The sequence below is a fragment of the Hyaena hyaena genome, unplaced genomic scaffold, assembly GCF_003009895.1.
Source record: "Hyaena hyaena isolate Hyena2069 unplaced genomic scaffold, ASM300989v1 scaffold_23, whole genome shotgun sequence".
NCBI classification, from domain to species: Eukaryota; Metazoa; Chordata; class Mammalia; order Carnivora; family Hyaenidae; genus Hyaena; species Hyaena hyaena.
In genome coordinates, this window is record NW_024080655.1 from 4,171,884 (window position 1) to 4,192,567 (window position 20,684).

At 41.7% G+C, this 20,684-nt stretch overlaps 1 protein-coding gene across 7 annotated transcripts in view; it reads right to left on the reverse strand.

The window, feature by feature from the left end:
* Positions 1-20,684, reverse strand: part of ALKBH3 (alkB homolog 3, alpha-ketoglutarate dependent dioxygenase) — a 35,142-nt gene that overhangs the window by 8,129 nt on the left and 6,329 nt on the right. For 6 of the 7 annotated variants that reach the window (XR_005527496.1, XR_005527497.1, XM_039226744.1 and 3 more), the window contains 4 exons: positions 20,476-20,523; positions 18,489-18,592; positions 16,410-16,498; positions 11,136-11,345 (listed from right to left, as the gene is read on the reverse strand). Coding sequence is in view for 5 of the 7 variants with exons in the window: in XM_039226744.1 (XP_039082675.1) it covers positions 11,136-11,345; positions 16,410-16,498; positions 18,489-18,592; positions 20,476-20,523 (451 nt within the window). In the remaining 2 variants the exon portion in view is untranslated. The remainder of the gene's footprint in view (positions 1-11,135; positions 11,346-16,409; positions 16,499-18,488; positions 18,593-20,475; positions 20,524-20,684) is intronic. The other variant, XM_039226743.1, reaches the window with a different exon arrangement.

Below are 20,684 nucleotides of genomic sequence, written 5' to 3' on the forward strand. Positions count from 1 at the left end.
CTTCAAGCACATATCCTTTTCTTTAAAATTTTTTAACATTTTTATTTATTATTGAGAGAGAGAGACAGAGCATGAACATGGGAGGGGCAGAGAGAGAGAGGAGACACAGAATCTGAAGGAGGCTCCAGACTCCAAGCTGTCAGCACAGAGCCTGACGCGGGGCTCAAACTCACAAACCATGAGATCATGACCAGAGCGAAGTCAGACACTTAACTGACTGGGCCACCAGGTACCCCTTCAAGCACATATTCTTAATCTCAGCGACCCAACTCAAGGAGAAAAGGCCCTTTAAATATAGTTCCAAATTAACGGTCTCAGTCCATTTGATATCATTTTCAAGTCATCTCTGATCCTGGTAAGCAGGTAAGCTACTTTTCTAAAAAATTTCCATCATTTTACTAAGAAAAAGCTGAAAAAGCCAAAACACAAATGAGCAGAAAGGACAAAGTGGGGGCCTGCTACCTGTTTCTCATTTCCCGAGCTCTCAGGAAGCCCCTGACACACAGTAACTACGATTAGTTTTTGCACTGGAGGCTTCAAGGCTACAGTGGGCCTTTGAATCTTGGAGAGGACTACATTAATGAGAAGGTAGAGAGGGAGCATGAGGGAGAGCAGAGAGACGACCTTGCAGAGTGGGGCAATCACACAGGGAACAGCAAGAGACCAAAGCAGACGGGGGCACAGATTATGTAAAGATTTGACAGTCTGGCTAAGGAATTGACATTTTATCTTTTGTTCCATAGGCACAAATAAAGGCTCCTGAGATGGAAAACAAAGTGATGAAAGCAGTGAGCTCACTCTTGGCTCTCTGCTCTTCTTTTGCTATTCTTTTGCTCTGAATGATGATGTGTAATTCCATAGCTTTCCAGATTATCTACGTTACTAGTTCTAACTATATTCAACAAACAGTTGTCTGGGCCACACTGAGTAAGTGACTTAACAGGGTGCTTCAGGCACGTCATCTGCACAACAGGGACAAGAGTGGTATCGACTTCATGGGATTACTGGAAGACTGAATACAAAGCACTTAGGACAGGGCCAGGCAGTCCACACTACACATTTGTTTTTTTATCATCATCACTTTCCTGTTGTTATTCTGACAATTTCCAAATGATGTCTCCAGCAGAGGCCTGTCATCTGAACCACAGACCCATACAGCCAATGGCCCACTTCCCACTGAAGTCTCAGGCATCTTCAACCCAGCATGTAGAATGAGGAACTCTGAGCTCCATATACAAGTCCTCCTTAAACAAGACCACAGTCAGATGCAAAAGTACCGGCTCCTCTTCCATCTGAGGAGCAGCTACCCACCAACTGCTCAAGCATGAACCTGGGAGTCATTCTTGACTCTTGCCCTCACATCTAAAACATAACTGGCAAGTTCTAGTGGTTCACCTTCAAAAACACGCCTCAAATTCATCCACTTCTCTTCGTCCCCACTGCCCCACCACCTTAGTCTAACCCAGCAGTACCACGGAGTCTCCCACCTTCTATTTAGTCTCCTACTCTTGCCTCTCCTCAAACTATTCTTCACACAGTAGCCAGTGATCTTTTCAAATATACGCCATATCAGGTCACAACCTCATTTACTCCTACTGAACTGAGAATAAAATCCAAACTCACAGCTCTAAGTTTTAATTATTTCTCTTTGTTCATTTGATTATAGTCTAGCTCCTATGACGTCCACGAGAAAGGCCCCATATTTGTCATATTCACTGCCATATCCCCAGATATGAGCACAGCAACTGATACGTAGTAGGTGCTCAGTTAGTAACTGTGGGACAGAGAAGAGAGGAAACAGAGAGAGACAGAGAGAGTGACCTGTTCCTGAAGACAGGTAGCATCTGGCTATCAAACAGAACTGGGAGAGAAAAGATTGGAATTAAAAGACATTTTAGTATTTTAGATACGTGGCAAAAAGAGCCTGGGATAAAGGCGGACACTAGGCGGGGAATTCAAGAACAAATTAAGAAAATCCAGGAATTGAAACAATTAAGATAACAGGGAAGAACTAAAAATAACTTACATCTGAACCTGACCAAGAGAACAGTGATATTACGAATATAAATGGACTTATTAGCAGATGGAACTGTGGAGTTTTCTGAGAGAACAATAATAAATCTGATTTTATAATTTCAGGTCAAGTCACATGTGCTGTTGTAGGTGCAAATGTCCTGTGAACACGCACATGTGATGTGCAAGTGAGATTAAAAGTCAAAGGTGGAGATAAGAGATTCGGAAGTCACTCCACCAAAGAAGTAGTCGAAGCCATAAGAGCAAATGAAATCTTGTTTATTAACTTCTATAACCCACCCCCCCCCCACACCAAATGCTAAGTGCTGGAGACATAATAAGACAGAAATGGACCTTGCTCATATAGCATTTACAATCTATTACCAGTTTATAATGTGCTAAAAACTAATATACACAAAGATAACAGAATCAAAGATAATCTTGAACATCCACAATTTAGAGGCTGGATGTAAAGGAAGAACCTTTAAAGAGGTAAGGAAATAGCAAAGAGAAAAGTGTGAGAATAGGAAAAGAAAAGAGAGCTAAGAGATGGCCGAGTTTCCAGCAGAGAGGTGATGGATATGGATATTACAAGGAAGAACAGAATGACAATCCAGAAAAGGCTCTTTCGGACAATGGTATCTGTATATCAGCAAAGTGGTGGGGATGGATCTATAGAACAGGTGTTTCAAGAGTGAGTGGAATTGAGGGGTGCCTGGGTGGCTTAGTCGGTTAAGTGTCCGACTTCGGCTCAGGTCATGATCTCGTGGTCAGTGGGTTTGAGCCCCACATCGGGCTCTGTGCTGACAGCTCAGAGCCTGGAGCCTGCTTCCAGTCCTGTGCCTCCCTCCCTCTCTGCCCCTTCCCTGCTCATGCTCTGTCTCTCTCTGTCTCCCAAAAATAAATAAACGTTAAAAAAAAAAAGTTAAAAAAAAAAGTGAGTGAGTGGAGTTGTAAGAAAAGGGAGACTGCAGGGGCGCCTGGGTGGCTTAGTCAGTTAAGCGTCCGACTTTCACTTAGGTCATGATCTCACGGTTTGTGGTTCGAGCCCCACGTTGGGCTCTGTGCTAACTGCCAGCTCAGAGCCTGGAGCCTGTTTCAGTCTGTGACTCCCTCTCTCTCTGACCCTCCCCTGCTCACGCTGTCTCTCTCCTAGAAATAAATAAAACATTAAAAAAAAAAAATTAAAAAAAAAAAAAGGGAGACTGCAGACATAGAAAAACTTATTCCAGAATTTGTGCTTCAAAAGCAAGCAAACAAACCAAAAACCACCCTAGATGTTATAGTAAGAATGTCTGCAGAGTCAAGCAAAGGGTCTTCTCAAGATGGTAACAGATATAAAGGGATTTCCCCAGCTTTCTGGTCCAAGGATCAGATACATGGTGGAGTGGATTGACAAGGGTGATCAAGGCTTTTTTGCAGACCGAAATGATTACTGAAAGCTGAATGTTAGCCCATGCTACAGCTCCTTAACCTGCTGAGGGCCAGCTGTCCATTTACTTGCCCTATCTCCCAAATGATGACTATGCCAATAAAGTCTCCCTCCCCGCTTTTTTAAAGATTTTTTTCAGCTTGTTTTCCCAATCAAACTGTGGTGTTCCCTTGCCCTTGAGAACCTGGCTGGCTTCTAGACAGCGTCATGGATCACCTAAGCTTGCAGCTCTATCTGGAATATAAAAGTGTTCCAATGGTACTGATACAAGTAGACAGCTGGACTTACTGTTCATAGTGGTAACATATTACTTTATGTTATTCTTTATGGTAAGAGAATAAAGCTAGGACCCTACGATGTCATCTCTAGTTATTCTGCTGACTCAAGCCACACTTTAAATGATGGCATCCTCAATATTGATCTGAAATACAGTACTTTAAAAAGAGAAGCAGCTGTTTCTGAAATAAGATCTGCTAAAAGTAAAAGACTGGCTGGAAGAGCACAGATCTGAAATCTCCGAGGTTATCTATTCAAAAATGGTTTTAAGCTCCTTTGCCACATACAAATCTTTAGATTTTTATCCAACTCTTTCCTGATTTTCGGAACTGATTTGGCATGGAAGGTCCTGAGGAGGTGAGTGAGAATACTAAGGACGCGTGAGGGACTGGCACGGGCAATCAATCATCCTATACCAGGGATGTCCAGTGATCTCAACAGTTCAATAAGACTTCCAAACCCCGTGCTTGAGAGGTCTGGGCAACCGTTCAATGCAACAGAGGCTCTCTCTGCAGGCATCTAAAACTTAGCCCTGTACACCAGACTAGCATGAGAACTCTTGCCTTTCCTTCTGGACTGGACACATGGAAAGGCAAATGGGGTGAAATACCTGCTGACAGTGTTTGTTGTTGACATAGTCCTGGGGGCAGCACAGTACTGGTAAGAAGGTTCTGAATTTCACCAAAAAATTAACATGGCTTTACACTCACTGTTACAGTCATTCTAGCGACACTGAATGTGCATTTGAAACCCGAAGACTTCATGAAATGATGATTCCATTCCTGGTAATATATTTCCAAGAAATGCAACTTAAAGAAGCTGCTATCTTGAAAGCGCTCCCCCCCAAGACTGCAGGAACAGAAACTAATGTTCTCCTTCCTCTAAGAGCATATGAGGACAAATTCCACCATGTCTGACATCCAGCTGACCTCAGTCACCGGCAAAAAGTGCAGGGTTCTCCAGCCATCCATTTAAACAAGACAACTCATTCCCAGCCCGTTCCTGGACATCACCTGATCAGACACAGCTCCCCCTCCCCCACTGCCTCCCCAAACTCTCTCCCTCCCTGCCCCTGTGCACTGTGTCCTTTGGATTCCCATTCAGTGATGAGCAAACACCCTTAGGTCCCCAACCTCATGTGCTCTGAAGGTTCCCTCGACTTGCCTATCTTAACTGAAACCTAGCCACCTCCAGGATTCCAAATCTCTGAAGCCCTCTCATGTGGAAAGTGATCACGTCTCTCACATCCAGAGAGCCAGGAGATAAACCACATTAACACTTTCAGACCACTATTGCCATACATCTCTTAAAAATCCCTGCTCCTCTGAGTTCATGTCATTGATCTGTCCACCTCTGCCCTTCTCTGCCTTGGTCCCAGGTATGCACAAGGTATAAAAAGCTCTTAACTGGTCTCCTGGCTTCTACTCTTGCTCCTTTCTAGTCCAGGCTCTACACAGTAGCAACTTACCTTGTAAAATTATCCACCAGATCATGTCACTCTTCTGCTTAACACACTTCAGTGGCTTCCTGATATACTTGAAATCTGCTCCTTCCTGAGGTTCATGAGCCTCTGCATGATCTGGCCCCTGTCTACTCTCCCCCTCTCCTCACCTGCTCTGCTCCTCGCCTGCTCACTCTGCTCTGGTGTGGTGCCTCCTTCTTGTTCCTCAAACTCACTAAGCTCTCTTCTGCCTGGCTCAGCAGTCATCTACCATGAAAACTGCACTTGGGAAAGAGGAAAACATCACCAGAAGGCTTAGGAATAGTTTTTACGAGTATGGTGAAGGGAGGAAAAAATTCTAACACTGGGACACTGTTTTAAAAAGTCAAGTTTGGAAGCAGATTAGGGATTAGCCCATCCCTAATCATGGCACACGCAAATCTGATGGGTCACTTTGGAAAAGGCTGTTCTCCCAGGACTAAAAGGAGCGCTGGCGGCACTATAAAACCAGGTAGTTCTGGGCAAAACCAAATTCTTCCTAGTGGCACCGCGGGCATGGATTCCAACGGAGACAAGGCCCTAAGGCAGCAAATGATGATTCCATGTCTTACAGAATTTCAAGTCTGAAGATAATTAAGTCTTACCAAACTACTTAGCTTTATTGCTCAAACATGCACATTTTCATCTACTCACCTACTCACTCTCTCTCTCTCTCTCTCCAAACCACTGACTAGCCCTAGAGATAGGAGCTCAAAAACTCAGTCACCATTTCTGATCCACAGGCCACTTCACCCTCTCCAAGCCTCCCTTCTACTCCATTTCACAGGTCAAGGGAATCTTGGGATTGTGGTTTCACTGCTACTCATCTCCCTTTCCAATTTCCACATCTGAAAAGTCACTGTGGCATCTACTCTTAACAGCTTAAAAATTCACCATTATTCCAACAATTTGCATAATGCCTTTCATGGGGTAACTTTTCTTTTGCTCCGATAAAGTAGCTACCATCATCACCCCATTTGCAAAAAAAGAAGTAAAAGTGAGGAAGATAGGTGCTTTTTACCATCAGTGATAGGAGATAAAAATATAAAAACTAAAGATAAAAAATATAAAAACTAACTTTCTAGATCTCATTTGTGGATGTATTAAAAGGATGATGGTTATTAACAATTTCTTTCCAGTGCTTCTTGTAACTTCTCAGAAAAGATGCTGTAATCCGAAGAGGGGCTGATTGAGAAATATGGACGACTGGGGGTACCTGGGCGGCTCAGTGGGTTGAGTGTATGACTCCTGATATTGGCTCAGGTCATGATCTTAATGGTTTGTGGATATGAGTCCCACATCAGGTTCCATGCTGAGTGTGGAGCCTGCTTGAGATTCTCTCCTTCTCTCTGCCCCTCCCTCGTTCAATCTCTCTCTCTCTCTCTCTCTCTCTCTCTCCAAATAAATAAACCTAAAAAAGAAAAGCAATACAGATGACTGGGCCAGCAGCAGTGGGGCACTGGCTAAACTGGAGGTTCAGTTACTACTCCACAAAATACTGCACAGTGCAGTTTAACCAGCTTTCAAATTTAAACTAGTCAGTATTACAGTATTTTGGATTCTAATATCTTCATCTCTTCTGAGGTCCTGGAAAAATATCGGTATTTATAATCAAACTGACCTTTTCGTTCTCCACTCTTCCCAGTAGTGGGCAAAAAAATCAATTAGCAAGATAGTTAGTAGGCAATTAGTGAGAAAGGTAGTAGGAACTCCAATTCGCTGGGGGCTCTCAGAGCCTCCACCATCAGAAGTGGTTTTACAACCATCTCTTCTGGTGCTACAAACAGGGTTCTCATTCTTCAGAATGTGCTAGAGAGAGAAGTGGCTAGAGATATGCCGAACTTGCCTCAACTCAATCATCCTGAGGTGGATAGAAGCCCTTCACAAGTTTTAGGATTCAGCTGATCAAAGACAGAGCTTACCCATGAGTAATGTGCTAGAAAAACAAGGCTTTTGGCATCTAAACCTTCAGTGCATCACAAACTTCCTGCTATTATCTAATATCCCCCCAACTCAGCCATCACGGTTTCCATGGGAACCGACAGAGAAATAGCAGCCTGCCAAATGGCTTTTGTGGTTCCTTTTCTAGCTTGTTTTTCAGTATAGAATTAAAGCTAGCTGGGAAAAGAACCAGACTAATCTTTACAGCAGGAACACGAAGCATTTTGGAAAGTACAACTAGGTTTGGGACAAGGAGTGTAGACAAACTTTAATGAGCTCAGTTTGATAGAATAAAAAAAGGCTCTTGGTTTCTAAAAAATGTCTACTCGAGTGTATCTGGTAAGCTTTCCATTGCTCTTGAGACGTCTATCTCGATATTGTCCGGAAGACAAATACGGTGCCATCCACTCTGTCTTTAACTGAGTTAACAAAAGAAGGGGTGGGGTGAAGGGACCGGCAAGATCCAGCAAGTCTACCATGCCCCCCAGTGCCTTGTTATCATTCAAGGAAATGAGAACTTACTGTACAAACTAAAGGACAGTGAAGAAGGCTCTGTTAGGGGAGAGAAGCGGCTGTCCCGGGGATGGTGCATGCATGACGCTGACTGAGCCAGCTGTATGCATCAGAGGGGCCCTGGTACTCAGGAAAACAAAGGTCTCCTTACCATCTCGGCACAGGAAGGCACTGTGGGGAATGCGATGTGTGGAACTGGGGCAGCTTTCAGAAGAGCAGCGGCCACAGAGATCTGCCTAAAGCGCCAGACTGCACAACAGACAGCTGCTGCAGGGGTGGGGCAGACGGGATGTAAAAAAGTGGCCCCAGACATATGCTTTTCTGTCTCAAAGCAGCATACTTGAATAAAGTACACAAGAATCTCAGGATTCTTCTATGTCACTTCCAGATGAGAAACTCTAACTCAAGTCAAACAGGTACTTAGGTTCCCTTCTGACAGGCTACAACGATCTGGATTTTGACAAGAGATGCCCTCCCACCACCTCTAACACACTATGAATGTCTTGTTGACAGACGTGAAAATTACAACCTTCGGTGGCATACTAAGTTAGGTTCCTGAGTTTCCTGACAGAAAGTCACACTCCTACAAATTCCGCACAGAAGACTAACGTAATTTATGCTTTTTAATTTATGCTTTTACCTTGAGTTGTATGAATCATGAGTCATGTTCTCAGAGCTCTCATCGGAGTTTAGAAAGAAAAGTAGACACAGATCTGCAATAACCACTTCCTTTCAATCCTTAGAAAAGAGATCATTATAATAAGATAAAGATAACGTACCCTAAGGCTGTCAACTCAAAGAAAGGCTTCTCTGCACTTCTAGTTTAGCTAGATTTGTGGAGACCTGAATCTTTGGAAATCTATGTTAAAGAAACTTGAATAAGTCTTTCCAAAAGTTTAAACTTGGGTCTTGTTTACCCAAGAATGGAACTTACAGGTTCTGGGGGGAAAAAGCCATTTTCAAACTGGATTCAGTAATGCATGATTATAATTCCCAATATATTAAGCTTCAATTTTCCCATCTTAAGCAAAAGCCAGAATTGAAACGATATGCAATTACATCAAAATCAATCATAATTAAGATGACACAGGAAGCCAAAACTTACTACAGTCAATACCCTGAGGTGAGGCATTGACACCTTTATATTTCTTCCCAAATTTGTTTCCTCAGCCAACTTTAAGACCTCAGATGAATTTTCTTACTTATTCGGTCTATATTTTTATCAAATCTGCCATCATAAGTATAATGCAGATTCCCTTGCTACTAGCAGACAATTACAGGGACTTTACCACATCGTTATTATTTCATGAGCTGTGCTTTCACTACACTCATCAAAATAAACTATAAGAAGCCTTGAGAAGATAAACCTTCAGTATGGGCAGTCGCCCTCTTAAGAGATTTTGTTCCAAATGGTTGCCTTGAGAAACAAGGCTGTGTGGTAGTTATATTATCCATGTACTCATTAACCTATAACATAAGTGAAGTTTATTACCAAGAAATAGCTCTTGATCACCACGAATAATGCTTTCATATGCGAAAATGAAGACCTTCAGCTGCCTGGCGGGGAAACGGAATGGGGGTATTCTGGGCACCAGAACACTGCTAATGCTTAATGACTGGAAATTGCTTCTACGGTAAAACTAATTATCCAGAAAGCGTGCTTTGGGAATCCTTAAGCCTCAAATCTGTAAATAGGCCACAAATGTTTTTAAGAAGGGGTAGTGGTGAATGTATGTGTGTAAAGAAACAGTGATTGGACACATAACTACCTGGCAACAAAGAAAATACCAGCAAGGCTCCAGGCGAGGATTATCCCAAACATCATTCTGGACCTACCACAGCTGAGGCGCCACTCAGAGGGGGAAGGACAACTTCCATCGGAAGGCACAACACCAGGAGGAAAGAGACGACTTCACCTTCCTCGATTATTGCCACAGCCCAGATCCCAGGGCCAGGCCTGACAAAAAGTTGGTATGCCTTAAGTCTGGCTTGAGAAGAAGATCTAAACTTAAAAACGAAACACGTGATATTTCTCTGCTAGTCACATAACAGGCGTCTTAACAAGGGCGGGACGAATAACTCAGATAATTTATTTGACTGGATTTTCACCGAGTGGAAAGCTGCATATAAAAGTATAACCATACCAAAGAGAACAAGGCAAAGGCTGGGTCATCTGCTTCTCAAGTGGAGAAGGCTAATTACCAACAAAATTGGGAAGGCCATCTGAAGTGCCCAGAAGCAAGATCATTCAATATGTCATTGGCAACTGACAATCCCCTGCTAACATACAAAACAAAGCAAACAAAGCAAAGAAAACCTAATCAATGGAAACCAACCTGACAATAAACTATAATTAAAAAAAAAGAAACTTAATCAAGGAAAATTAAACTGACAAAAGCTGCTTAATGGCATAAATGCAAAATAACCCAATATGCTTCAAAATACCATGGTTGGGAACTGAAATACATGTCAGGAGAGGAGCCCACTCCATTAACTATGTTCTTGAAGGAAGCGTAACTGACGAAGAACAGACATGAGCACTGACAGGCTACTAATTATTTGGTCTGGATTAGGTCATATTCTAAACACAGCCTTATAAGCCTTTCCACACGGACTGGCTCTGGTTTAATGTTATAAGCTAAATGACTGGGAATCTTGGTAAGAGAAAGACACAAAGATAATAAGTTCATCTGGTAGAGGTTTGCTCTTTTCTTTGAGTTTCTACTACTTTTTCTATGTATCTTAATCCTAGGGTCCTATACTTTCTTGATTTAAGAAAATCAAAAGTCCTAGTATCCTGGAAATATCCTACAACACAGGTAAAACCTGGGACAGAAAACTAAAGTTATCATGTTTAACTACTGCTTCTGTCCCTAAATCTGGACAGACAACCACGCCTGAGAAATTGGCATGAGCTTCCTCTTTTGGAGAGAATTACAGGTTCATGTGTATTTCAGAAGATAGCTGAGAAGGCGACGAGGCTGCTCACGACATTCCCTCACAGAACGCTTACAATGAAGCCTCCCTCAGGGGTGAAGCCTCCCTCAGGGGCGTCTTCCCCATGCCTTCTCCCTTTCTGGTCTTGCACCTCCCAGCTCGAGCCTTCCCTTCATAAGCCCCTCTTCACAGCACTTATCATAATTCCAGTCATCTCAGTAATTAGTAGTATCTGTCTATCCCCTGTATCCATGAGGACAGGAACTATGTCTGTTCGTTCCACCAACGGAAATGAGCCCCCAGTGCCTGGCACGTGGCAAGCAATTTCTGTTGGATAAGTGAATGAATGAACGAATGAACGGCCACTCCGGGAAACAAAACGTAACCATGGGGCAGGCAATCTGTTGAACAGGTTTCAACACCAAAGCACGTACTCCTGTCCTCTAAACCTGAAAACAGAAGCTTTTAAGAACTCTACTTTTTTCACAGAATATTAGAAGGCAGGTAGAACATTAAAAAAAGAGAGAGAGAGAGAATACTCACTGGTGGGGGCTTCCTTCTCATCTCAAAAGTGCGTGTGGCACCAAAACTCAGCGAAGCAATGATGGGACATCTCCCGAGCGCAGGTTCATCATCACTGTGCCAGTCGACACTGTCTTTCTCATTTCGGTAAAGGTTACAGAGCAAGGAGTTGAAGGTGTGGCCGGTGTTCTTTTCAATCTGGTCCTTCAGCGTGAGCAGCACGGGATGCCACTGCGGTCCGCAGGCCAAGAGAAGGGTGGACACAGTTGGCACGAGACACAGGTGGCAGCCACATGTGAAACAGGAAGGGCTGAGTCAGTCTTGTGTACAACAGGGGCATGGAATAAGCCAAACACTTGGAATGCAATAACCAAAGCAAGAGGAATAGTTTAATTCCCTCCCATCATTTCTATTTTGAAGCAAGTTGACCCCTACCATTTTATGAAGGTACGAAAATTTGGTACAGCTTTGTCATGAGGACCACGCCTATCTACCCATCTCATCCCTTCTGTGTTAAATACATGACCCCACAAAGAAGCCAGGGTCATTATCTTCAGAGCGGTCACCTCAGTGAGTCATTAAGGCTCTGCTGCCGCAGCTGACAGGCTACCAGGCAGCTGGTAGATACAGACCCAAGTCTGAGGAGTCAAACAATTTTCCTGCTGGGTGGCCCTCTGTTCATTCGATTTCTATTTTATCATGAATGACAAAACTGCTTTTTAAAAAAGGTATTTAATATTTCCAGAGTGGCTACCTTCCTAAAAATAGGACCTAAAGGGAAAAAACATTCTACAGAATGGAATCATGACGTGGCCTTGATAAATACATGAACTACTGTGAACTACAGTTTCAACAGATTCCCCAGGCTCCCTCCTGAGCACCGGTTCTCTTTTGCAGTTTGTATTTGGAACACACCTTCCTGCCACATACACCACAGGAAGCTATGACCCCTGACCTCCCACTGTACCTGGGAGCCACAATCAGCATGGCTGTATCACTTGTTACAATTCTGTCCTTCCTCCAAGAAACCCCAAGTGCTTTACAGACCTTCCTTTACGACAGTGGTTCTCACACCACTATCAAAAATGATTGAGGTCTCCAAAGAACCTCTGTTCTTTGGCTACAGCAATGAGGTTTATCATATTAAAAATTAAAACTAAAAAATTAAACTATCACAAAAATACAAACCCATTACATGTTAATGTAAATATTATCTTATGAAAAATAACTGTATCTTCCAATACAAAAAAATATCAGGAAAAGTTGCAGTGTTTTGCAAATATCTTTAATGTTTGGCTTAACTAAAGACAGTTGATTCTCCTATCTGCTTCTGCATTCAATCTGTTACAGTATGTTGTTTTTGTTGAAGTATATGAAGAAAATTGGCTTCACACAGATATGTAATAAAAAACGGAGGAGTCTTTTCCAGCCTTTCCAAATAACCATGGATATTCTTTGATATTACACCAAAACTCAACAAGTACTGACTTCAGATAATCTGAAACCATTATCAACAAATTTCTCATATTGTTACATTTAAATCCATTGGGTCAGCCGGCATTTTGAATGAGTCTTAATCCTGTCTGATTCTATAACATCAAGCACTGGTCATGTGGAAAATATTGATCCCATGAGTAATGCAGATCTCCTGACACATTTCATTATATAATATAAAAAAATCATATCCATTAATATTACCAATGATCTCATCAGAAAAGACTAAATAATAGGAAGAGATCAGGCTAAAAGTGGCAGATAAGACTTTCTCCAAATTAGTAACTTTGCTTGAAAACTCAACTTTTATAAGTAACAAATCCTATCCATTGTTCCACTTGAAGTGACACTTCATTCATTTATTAGAAAACATCTGCCAAATACTCAAGCCTGAATAACTACAGTCTGTTAGTTGTTCTTCCAAATAAACATGATCCATGATGAAAGCAGGTAGTTCAGCTATAGCTTAAACAATCTCACAAGTGTTCTTCCTTGACAACCATCATGCGTGGCTTTGTAGCAGGAGTGCTTTATGCATACCTTCCATTTCACCAAACTATTCAAGAGATATGAACTCAAATATTGAGATTTAATAAAAGTAGTAATGTTTACTGCTTTGAGGAACATTCTTAAACTAAATCAGCTTTCTTTTTTTCTTAAACTGGAAGTGCGTGGTGGTGAAGAATCCCATGATTACTAGTAGAGTCTGGCGACAATGCCCTGACTCATGCTAACATACCAGCAGTTCCATCCACCATTACTTTTGTATCGTCCATGCAAATTCAACACAGTGAAAGTGCCATGTATCATATAGTCTTAGTATTATTCCAAAGATAGTTTTGACCTGTGGACTCCCCCAAAGGATTTCATGGATAACCTCCAGGTATCCAGAGTCCACTTTAAAAACTCTACTTTAGAGAACCCCTTCAAAGTCATGTTCAATGTACAGCAGTGAAGGAATGCACATTCAGCGAGGCAAGCATAATATTCTAAGTATATCCTATGGCTATTGTCAGGTAAAACTGCTAAGGAAGCATATGTGGGACTCACTCAGCTTTGCTGCGATGCTGACATTGTGATAAACTGGGGCTTCTTATTACGGATACGAACATTACATTCTAAAGCAGAGGATTTTTCAAAATAAACAATCTAATAACAAACCGAACTTAGATCAGTAAAACAGAAATGTTATTAAACTAACCTACATTCAAGAGAATGAATGTAAAAGTGAAATTCCATAATAATGTTAGCAGGCTGTATTTCCTATTTGTTTTATGGCCATTATCTTCACGGAGATAAAGATCAGATGCTAGAATTATACACTTAGCAAGAGAAACAAGAAAGTAAAAGAGGAAGATAGCTTTTCTGCAGTGTGACTGGGAAACTAATTAGCACCTCCCGGACTTGCCTCGGGACTGAGCACTGTGATAAACTCCAAGTCTGCATTATGTTTCTAAGTGGGCATATATTTTTACTGGCTATTTTTGGTGGTGAAGTAAGGAGAAAAAAAGGGGATAATGAACTAGAGGATTAATTTAGACTCACCAACCAATACGCTATATACAGATCCCTCAGAACTCAATGTCTAAATTAAAATTCAGCATCATCTCACTGTTCAGTGAAGGCATTCTATCCTTAAAAGACATCTGAAGAAAAGAGTATGAGAAAATATGAATCACAGAAGTAAAAGGACCTATTCAGAGGATTTCAAGAAGTATTTTGTAGAGTCTTAGGTACCATAGAGATGTGCCTCTGGGAGCACAGGAAGACAGAGGAGGGGTCAAGCTGGTGGGACCCCCAGCCAGTCAAGGCCCTCCTTTGTTTTCACACACTGGGTTCAATAAGATTTAGTTCAAAACAGACTAAAAGAAGTTCAATAACATCTGACTGAATTTGCTCCTGTGCTTTGGGTTATTAAGCTTGAGGTAATAATTTTACAGTTAAAATTAAACAAGGACCTCCAACACACATATATACCCTTAAAAAAATCTAAGAAAAAGGCATCTCTTTTGATTTTGTTCAAGATGGGATATAAACAGACTAAATCTGTTAACAATAAATACAAAGTTATAAGAATTAAAGAATTTTAATTTGATAACCTTAACATCTAACAAAAAAGTTTGCTTCAATAAATTACAGTATGTACACACAGATTACGGAACACTACATACCTATTAAATATGATGTAAGAGACCATTCAATGATATATATTAAGGATACAGTTAAATGAAATGCAGTATACCTACTTGGTATTTTCATAGAAAAACTCTCTTTATATATTTACCTTAAAAAAAAAAAAAAAAGGACTGGAGCCAAACATTAGGTGGAAGAATTACCCAAAATTTTAATACTCTTCACGCTTATCTATAGCTTCTAAATTTTCAATAAATTCATACTACATACAAGAAAAAGACTCACTAAAAAATTCTTTTGAAGGGTTGTCGAAGTGTCCTCAAAGCGTAAATGGCCATTCTACTCAGCATATCTCATGGGTCTCATGTTTATTCTAAACCAGTGGTTCTCAGCCAAGGGTAATTCTGCACTGCTCCCCCCTCCCCCCCAGAAGTCTGGCAATGTCTGTAGTCATTTTTGGTTGTCACAACTGGGTGAAGGGCGCTTCTGGCATCTACTGGGTACATGTCATGGATACTGATAACCATCCCACAATGTACAGGACAGCCCAACAACAAAGAATTACCCAGCCCCAAATGTCACTAACACCAAGGTTGAGAAATCCCATTTTAAAAGATGAACCAAAATGATGACAAAGAACTTCTTCCCTAGAGCCTGTTTAACCCTCAACTTCTCTGCTTTGGCTGTTGACAAGAAGGTAAATTAATTCTGACAGAAACATGGCTAGCCATCTGTTGGATTGATCTAATTCTGTTCTCTTCATGTTTCCAAATCAACCTCATATATAAAGGGTCTCAGCCCTTCCCCGGGTCACATTCTAAATGCAGCCCTATGAACAAAGGCATGCAGCCATCTCCTTATGTGAAAAAGCCATGTCCCCACTCCTATCCCCTGTCCCTGAACAGCTTAGTAAAGTGGTAGTTAAGTATAACAAATTACTAGAAGCTCTAAAATGTGTCATATTTCTGTTTATCCCAATGCCATTAAGCAAAACTCCATTTTCTTCAAAGTCTCTTTCAATAAAGCATAAAATTATTTGCCAAAGGGCAAGATTCCAGGAACTAAACAGGGAGCTATTTCTTGGACCTTAACTCTATCCTTTGGACAAGCTTAATTTATATAATAGAATCTCTTTGTCTACTGTCATGGAAACTTTTAAAAACAAAAGAAGTGGTAGAAGTAAGCCAAAGCAATGATAAGATGATAAGCCTAAGAACTACAGCCACAGAATGAATACAAAGTCAAGAAAAATACCAGATTTTTTCACAAATGGCAAAAGAGCCTGAGAAATGGAAGGAGATGTTCTGACCTCAATGGTCACTCATAAGAATTTGGCTCCATGGCAAACGTGTACGAGGATGTACACAGAGGGCTATGGCCAGAAAAGCTGGGAAAGGGGCAGGTCTGAAGAAGTGGTTCATCTTCCTGAAACCCTTGAGTCAGGTTCCAGTTTATTCTAGTTCCAATTTTTTTCTCATCCTCAGAGTTTACCTCTAGAGCAAAAAGCACATGAAGAGTGACCAGCACCAAGTCTCAGTGTTTGACCCCAGAGGACTTTTTAAACTAGGAACCATCATGCAGTTCTGCAAGTAATACTCTGCTATTTTATAGGAGCTACATTTACAGTACAGTCTATAAAACCATACCAACAAGAACATTCCAACATACGTGCGAATTTGGTTCCATAGTGATTCTTGAGTAAGTGTAAGGAAGTTCTCCATACCATGCTGTAAGTCTTGGTTGCTTGTAAGTAACATCTGAGAAAGAAAATACAGGGCCTTTGAAATACTTTAGCGCTATTTAAGGTGCACCTACTGAGTGCCATGCAATGTACAAGAAGCTGTGAGAAACACAAAGGCAGAGTTAAGATGGGCTGTGACCCACGCGTCTGCCTTGACATGGGATTCCAGGAGCAGAATGGGCAAGAGCTCGAAGAAAGAAGACAAGAGAAGGTATGATGGCAGAAGCCGTACTGGCAAAGGCTCTGCAAGTATGTGTGACTTGTTTGTTTCAGTGATGCCATAAACAAGAGTGGAGTCACACTGCAGAAAGGTTCAGGTTAGAGAAGGCCTAAAAAGCAGGATATGGAGTCTGACCCCTCATATGCAGGAATCCGTGGGACCAACATCCATATAAGAAACAAGACAAACTTCATCCATGTGCTGCCTTGCCTATTGGTTTTGATACAATAAAAAGTGCTCTGACCATCCACAGCATGTGGCTGATTGTCGTCACATGTCTTTGACGTCCAATATATCTGGAAGGGGATTATCCACAGATCTGCTATTTTCCCCACAACTGACATCAACCGCTACAATCAGAAAAAGAGTTATAAAGGCAGCTACCAGTCACTGAAGGCTTACTGTGTCTGTACCAGTCATTCTGCTGAGCACTTATCATGGATTATCTCATTTAATCCTCACAACCATCGTATAATATAGGTATTATTATTATTAGTCCATTTTACAGACCAGAAAACCAAGAATCAGGAAACTACTTAACTGTAATTTGCCTAAAATTAACAATTACTTTGAATGACAAAGCAAGCAATCCAAGACAAGCCTGCCACTGCTGTGGAATCTCTGGGAGTTAGGAGAAAAAGCGGACTCCTATTCTGATGTCTGAGTCCCACAAATGAAGCCAGTATGCTCTGCCTCTTTCATTACAGAAAGTCTCAATTCACGCAATGTGCCCGAAAGCAAATTGTATGCTAGGGCGCTGACGCCCTCCAGTGGCCACCTCCAGTCCAGCAGCTGTGCGCCTGTGGGTGCCCGTGGAGGAGCAGGCTCCGAGTCCTGTCATCCTTACAAGCTCAGGAGTACAAAAATACTGAAACAAAAAGACACTGGACTCTTCTAGCGAAACTAAAATGAAGATAAAAAGCTGGTAATAAGGATCATAAAAAAGCATATGTGGAACAGAATCAGACAAAAGAAAGCTCTGGAGGTTTCTATGAAAAAAGAGGGAAGCTGGGGCGCCTGGGTGGCTCAGTTGGTTGAGTGTCCGACTTCAGCTCAGGTCATGATCTCACAGTTTGTGGGTTCGAGCCCCGCATCGGGCTCTGTGCTGACAGCTCAGAGCCTGGAGCCTGTCTCCAGATTCTGTGTCTCCCTCTCTCTCTGACTCTCCCCCACTCATGCTGTCTCTCTCTCTCAAAAATAAATTTAAAAAAATATATATTAAAAAAAAAAAGAAAGAAAGAGGGAAGCTGTCACTATTTGAAGTAATAACGGTAGTAAACAAACTCAAAAAGACAGAAGTATGTCAAGCACAGGTCAGCCAAAGCAGACATCCTCTGGCTCCCTGAACTGCCACCTCCCTGCTCCAGCCCGTTCCCTGACCTCTGGACCTTTCACCTGCTCTTTCTTCTGTCTGCAGTTACTCGTCCCAAATCCCTACGCATCTGTTTAATTAAGACTGGCTGTGATGAGGGGCGCCTGGATGACTCAGTCGGTTAAGCGCCTGATTCGGCTCAGGTCATGATCTTATTACAGTTTGTAGGTTCGAGCCCCACATCGGGCTCTGTGGTGACAGCTAGCTCAGAGCCTGGAGCCTGCTTCAACTTCTGTGTCTCCCTCTCTCTGACCCTCGCCTGTTCACGCTGTCTCTCTCTCTCTCCCCGAAATAAATAAAACTTAAAAAAAAAAAAAAAAAAGACTGGCCATGGTGAAAGAAACAATGGTAGCAGAAAACATTCTAGAAAAAGAGACCAAGTGGCAACAAGGGCAATCTCAGACATGTGCTTACCCTCTCTGATGCCGGTCCTCTGTTTCCAGGGAACAACCTCACAAAGTTGTTCTAATACCCAGTCAGCTTCTTTTAGGTCAACAAAGCCAGGATACAAACACACCCTGGATGAAGAAAGAACCATTATTAGCTAAAGAACACAGAAAAGATAGGCTAGTCTCTACCCATTAGTGAAGTAAGTTAATTTGGATGCTTCCTTTCATGGGTACATGAACTCAACCTACCACACCTCCCATGGCAAGATGCAAAACGAACTTTCATGTTAAGACAAATACGAGGCAATACAGGAAAAAATGCATGAGAGCTTCTACAGACACTACAAATATTGCTCCACCACAACTTGCTGTGAAACTTTGGGCAAATTATATAATTTCTATGAATCCTGGTTTTTCTTATCTGTAACACAAAAGTGAGATCCACTTCACAGGCTCACTGTGAAAAGTAAACTAACAAAAGGCCTGGCCCTGTGCTATTTTAACAACTGGCTGTCTTCTGAGACTATGCCAGTTGTAGGGAAAGTGATCAATTATGACTGTATCAAAATAAACACTTCCAAATGAAAGTTCTGTCACTGAATATATGCTTATTTCAATAATGCCAAGTCACCTCAAAATCATTCTGGATAGCCTTCTTAAGAAATGTGCTGGGTCGGGGCGCCTGGGTGGCTTAGTCGGTTGAGCGTCCGACTTTCGCTTAGGTCATGATCTCACGGTTCATGGGTTCGAGCCCCGCGTCGGGCTCTGTGCTGACTGCNTTCGAGCCCCGCGTCGGGCTCTGTGCTGACTGCCAGCTCAGAGCCTGGAGCCTGTTTCAGTCTGTGACTCCCTCTCTCTCTGACCCTCCCCTGCTCGCGCTGTCTCTCTCTCTCTCTCTCCTAGAAATAAATAAAAATATTTAAAAAAATAAATAAAAGAGACTTAAAAAAAAGAAATGTGCTGGGTCACTTGGGTGGCTCAGTCAGTTAAGCATTCGACTTCAGCTCAGGTCATGATCTCACGGTTCATGGTTTTAAGCCCCGTGTCAGGCTCTGTGCTGACAGCTCAGAGCCTGGAGTCTGCTTCGGATTCTGTGTCTCCCTCTCTCTCTGACCCTCCGCTGCTCACACTGTCTCCTCTCGGAAATAAATAAAACATTAAAAGAAAAAAAAAGAAAAGAAAAGAAATGTTCTGAAAGCCCTTGGAACATTCTGTCCAACTTCACTCTCTGGAGCGTGCATTTGATTTTCTGAAAGAGTCAAAGCTCACCTTGAAGCCATGCCTGTTTAACAATGAGATGCGACCAAAATAATGCAACTGGTTTTCTTGCACTGACTGTTAAATTTGCTTTAAAAGAGAGGTTCTGAAGCTCTAAACAATTCATTTAGACACGCAAGTTCTGATATATTTATTTTAAATGGCCTAATTATCTTATAGTGACTATTAGTATTCTCATGCAATAAGAGGATGCTTCCAAAATTTTCATTTTAATGATTAATGCCTACTCTATCCTAAATTGTATATGCTTTAACTTTACTGAAATATACCTTAATGTAGATTAAGGATTACTTAATCTATTTATGTAGATTAAGGATTAACATATTAAAAAAACACGTAGTAATATGATTAATGTGATAATAAATGAAGTGATGCATATAATGTAATGTAATAAGAATAAAATGGAGCACTCAGAGCACAGAAATTGAGGCTAGGTCATCTCTACTTTTAAGTTACTATGTGGTACTGGGAAAAAGTACTCAATCTCCTTGGGTCTTATTTCCTCACCTAAAAAATTACAGAATAGTTACTATATCTGACAGAGAGGCTGTGAAAATGTTTTGGAGTCAGAAATTCTATATAAAAAGAGATATTACCAAAGTCTCACTCCTCGCCCCCCTGCCCCAAGATTTTCAGAGGCATAAGTTACCTATTTCAAAAAAGGGAGTAGAACATTTTAAGAGACTGTTAACATGAAACTAATTATAGTCACTTTCCAGGGAGGATTCACTTACCTAGACACACCTGTGGGTGACACGCTGATATCATACACACCTTCTTTGCTACAGAAATCAAGGAAACAGACTCATTAGCATTAGGCAAAATAATACACTCCACCCAGTGGAAGGGTTGGGCTCTGCAGTTCCCGAACTCCTGGTCACCAGAATCATTTCACAGTGAGGGTGCACTGTGAGGGAGGCATAATCCCACCTTCTTCCACCAC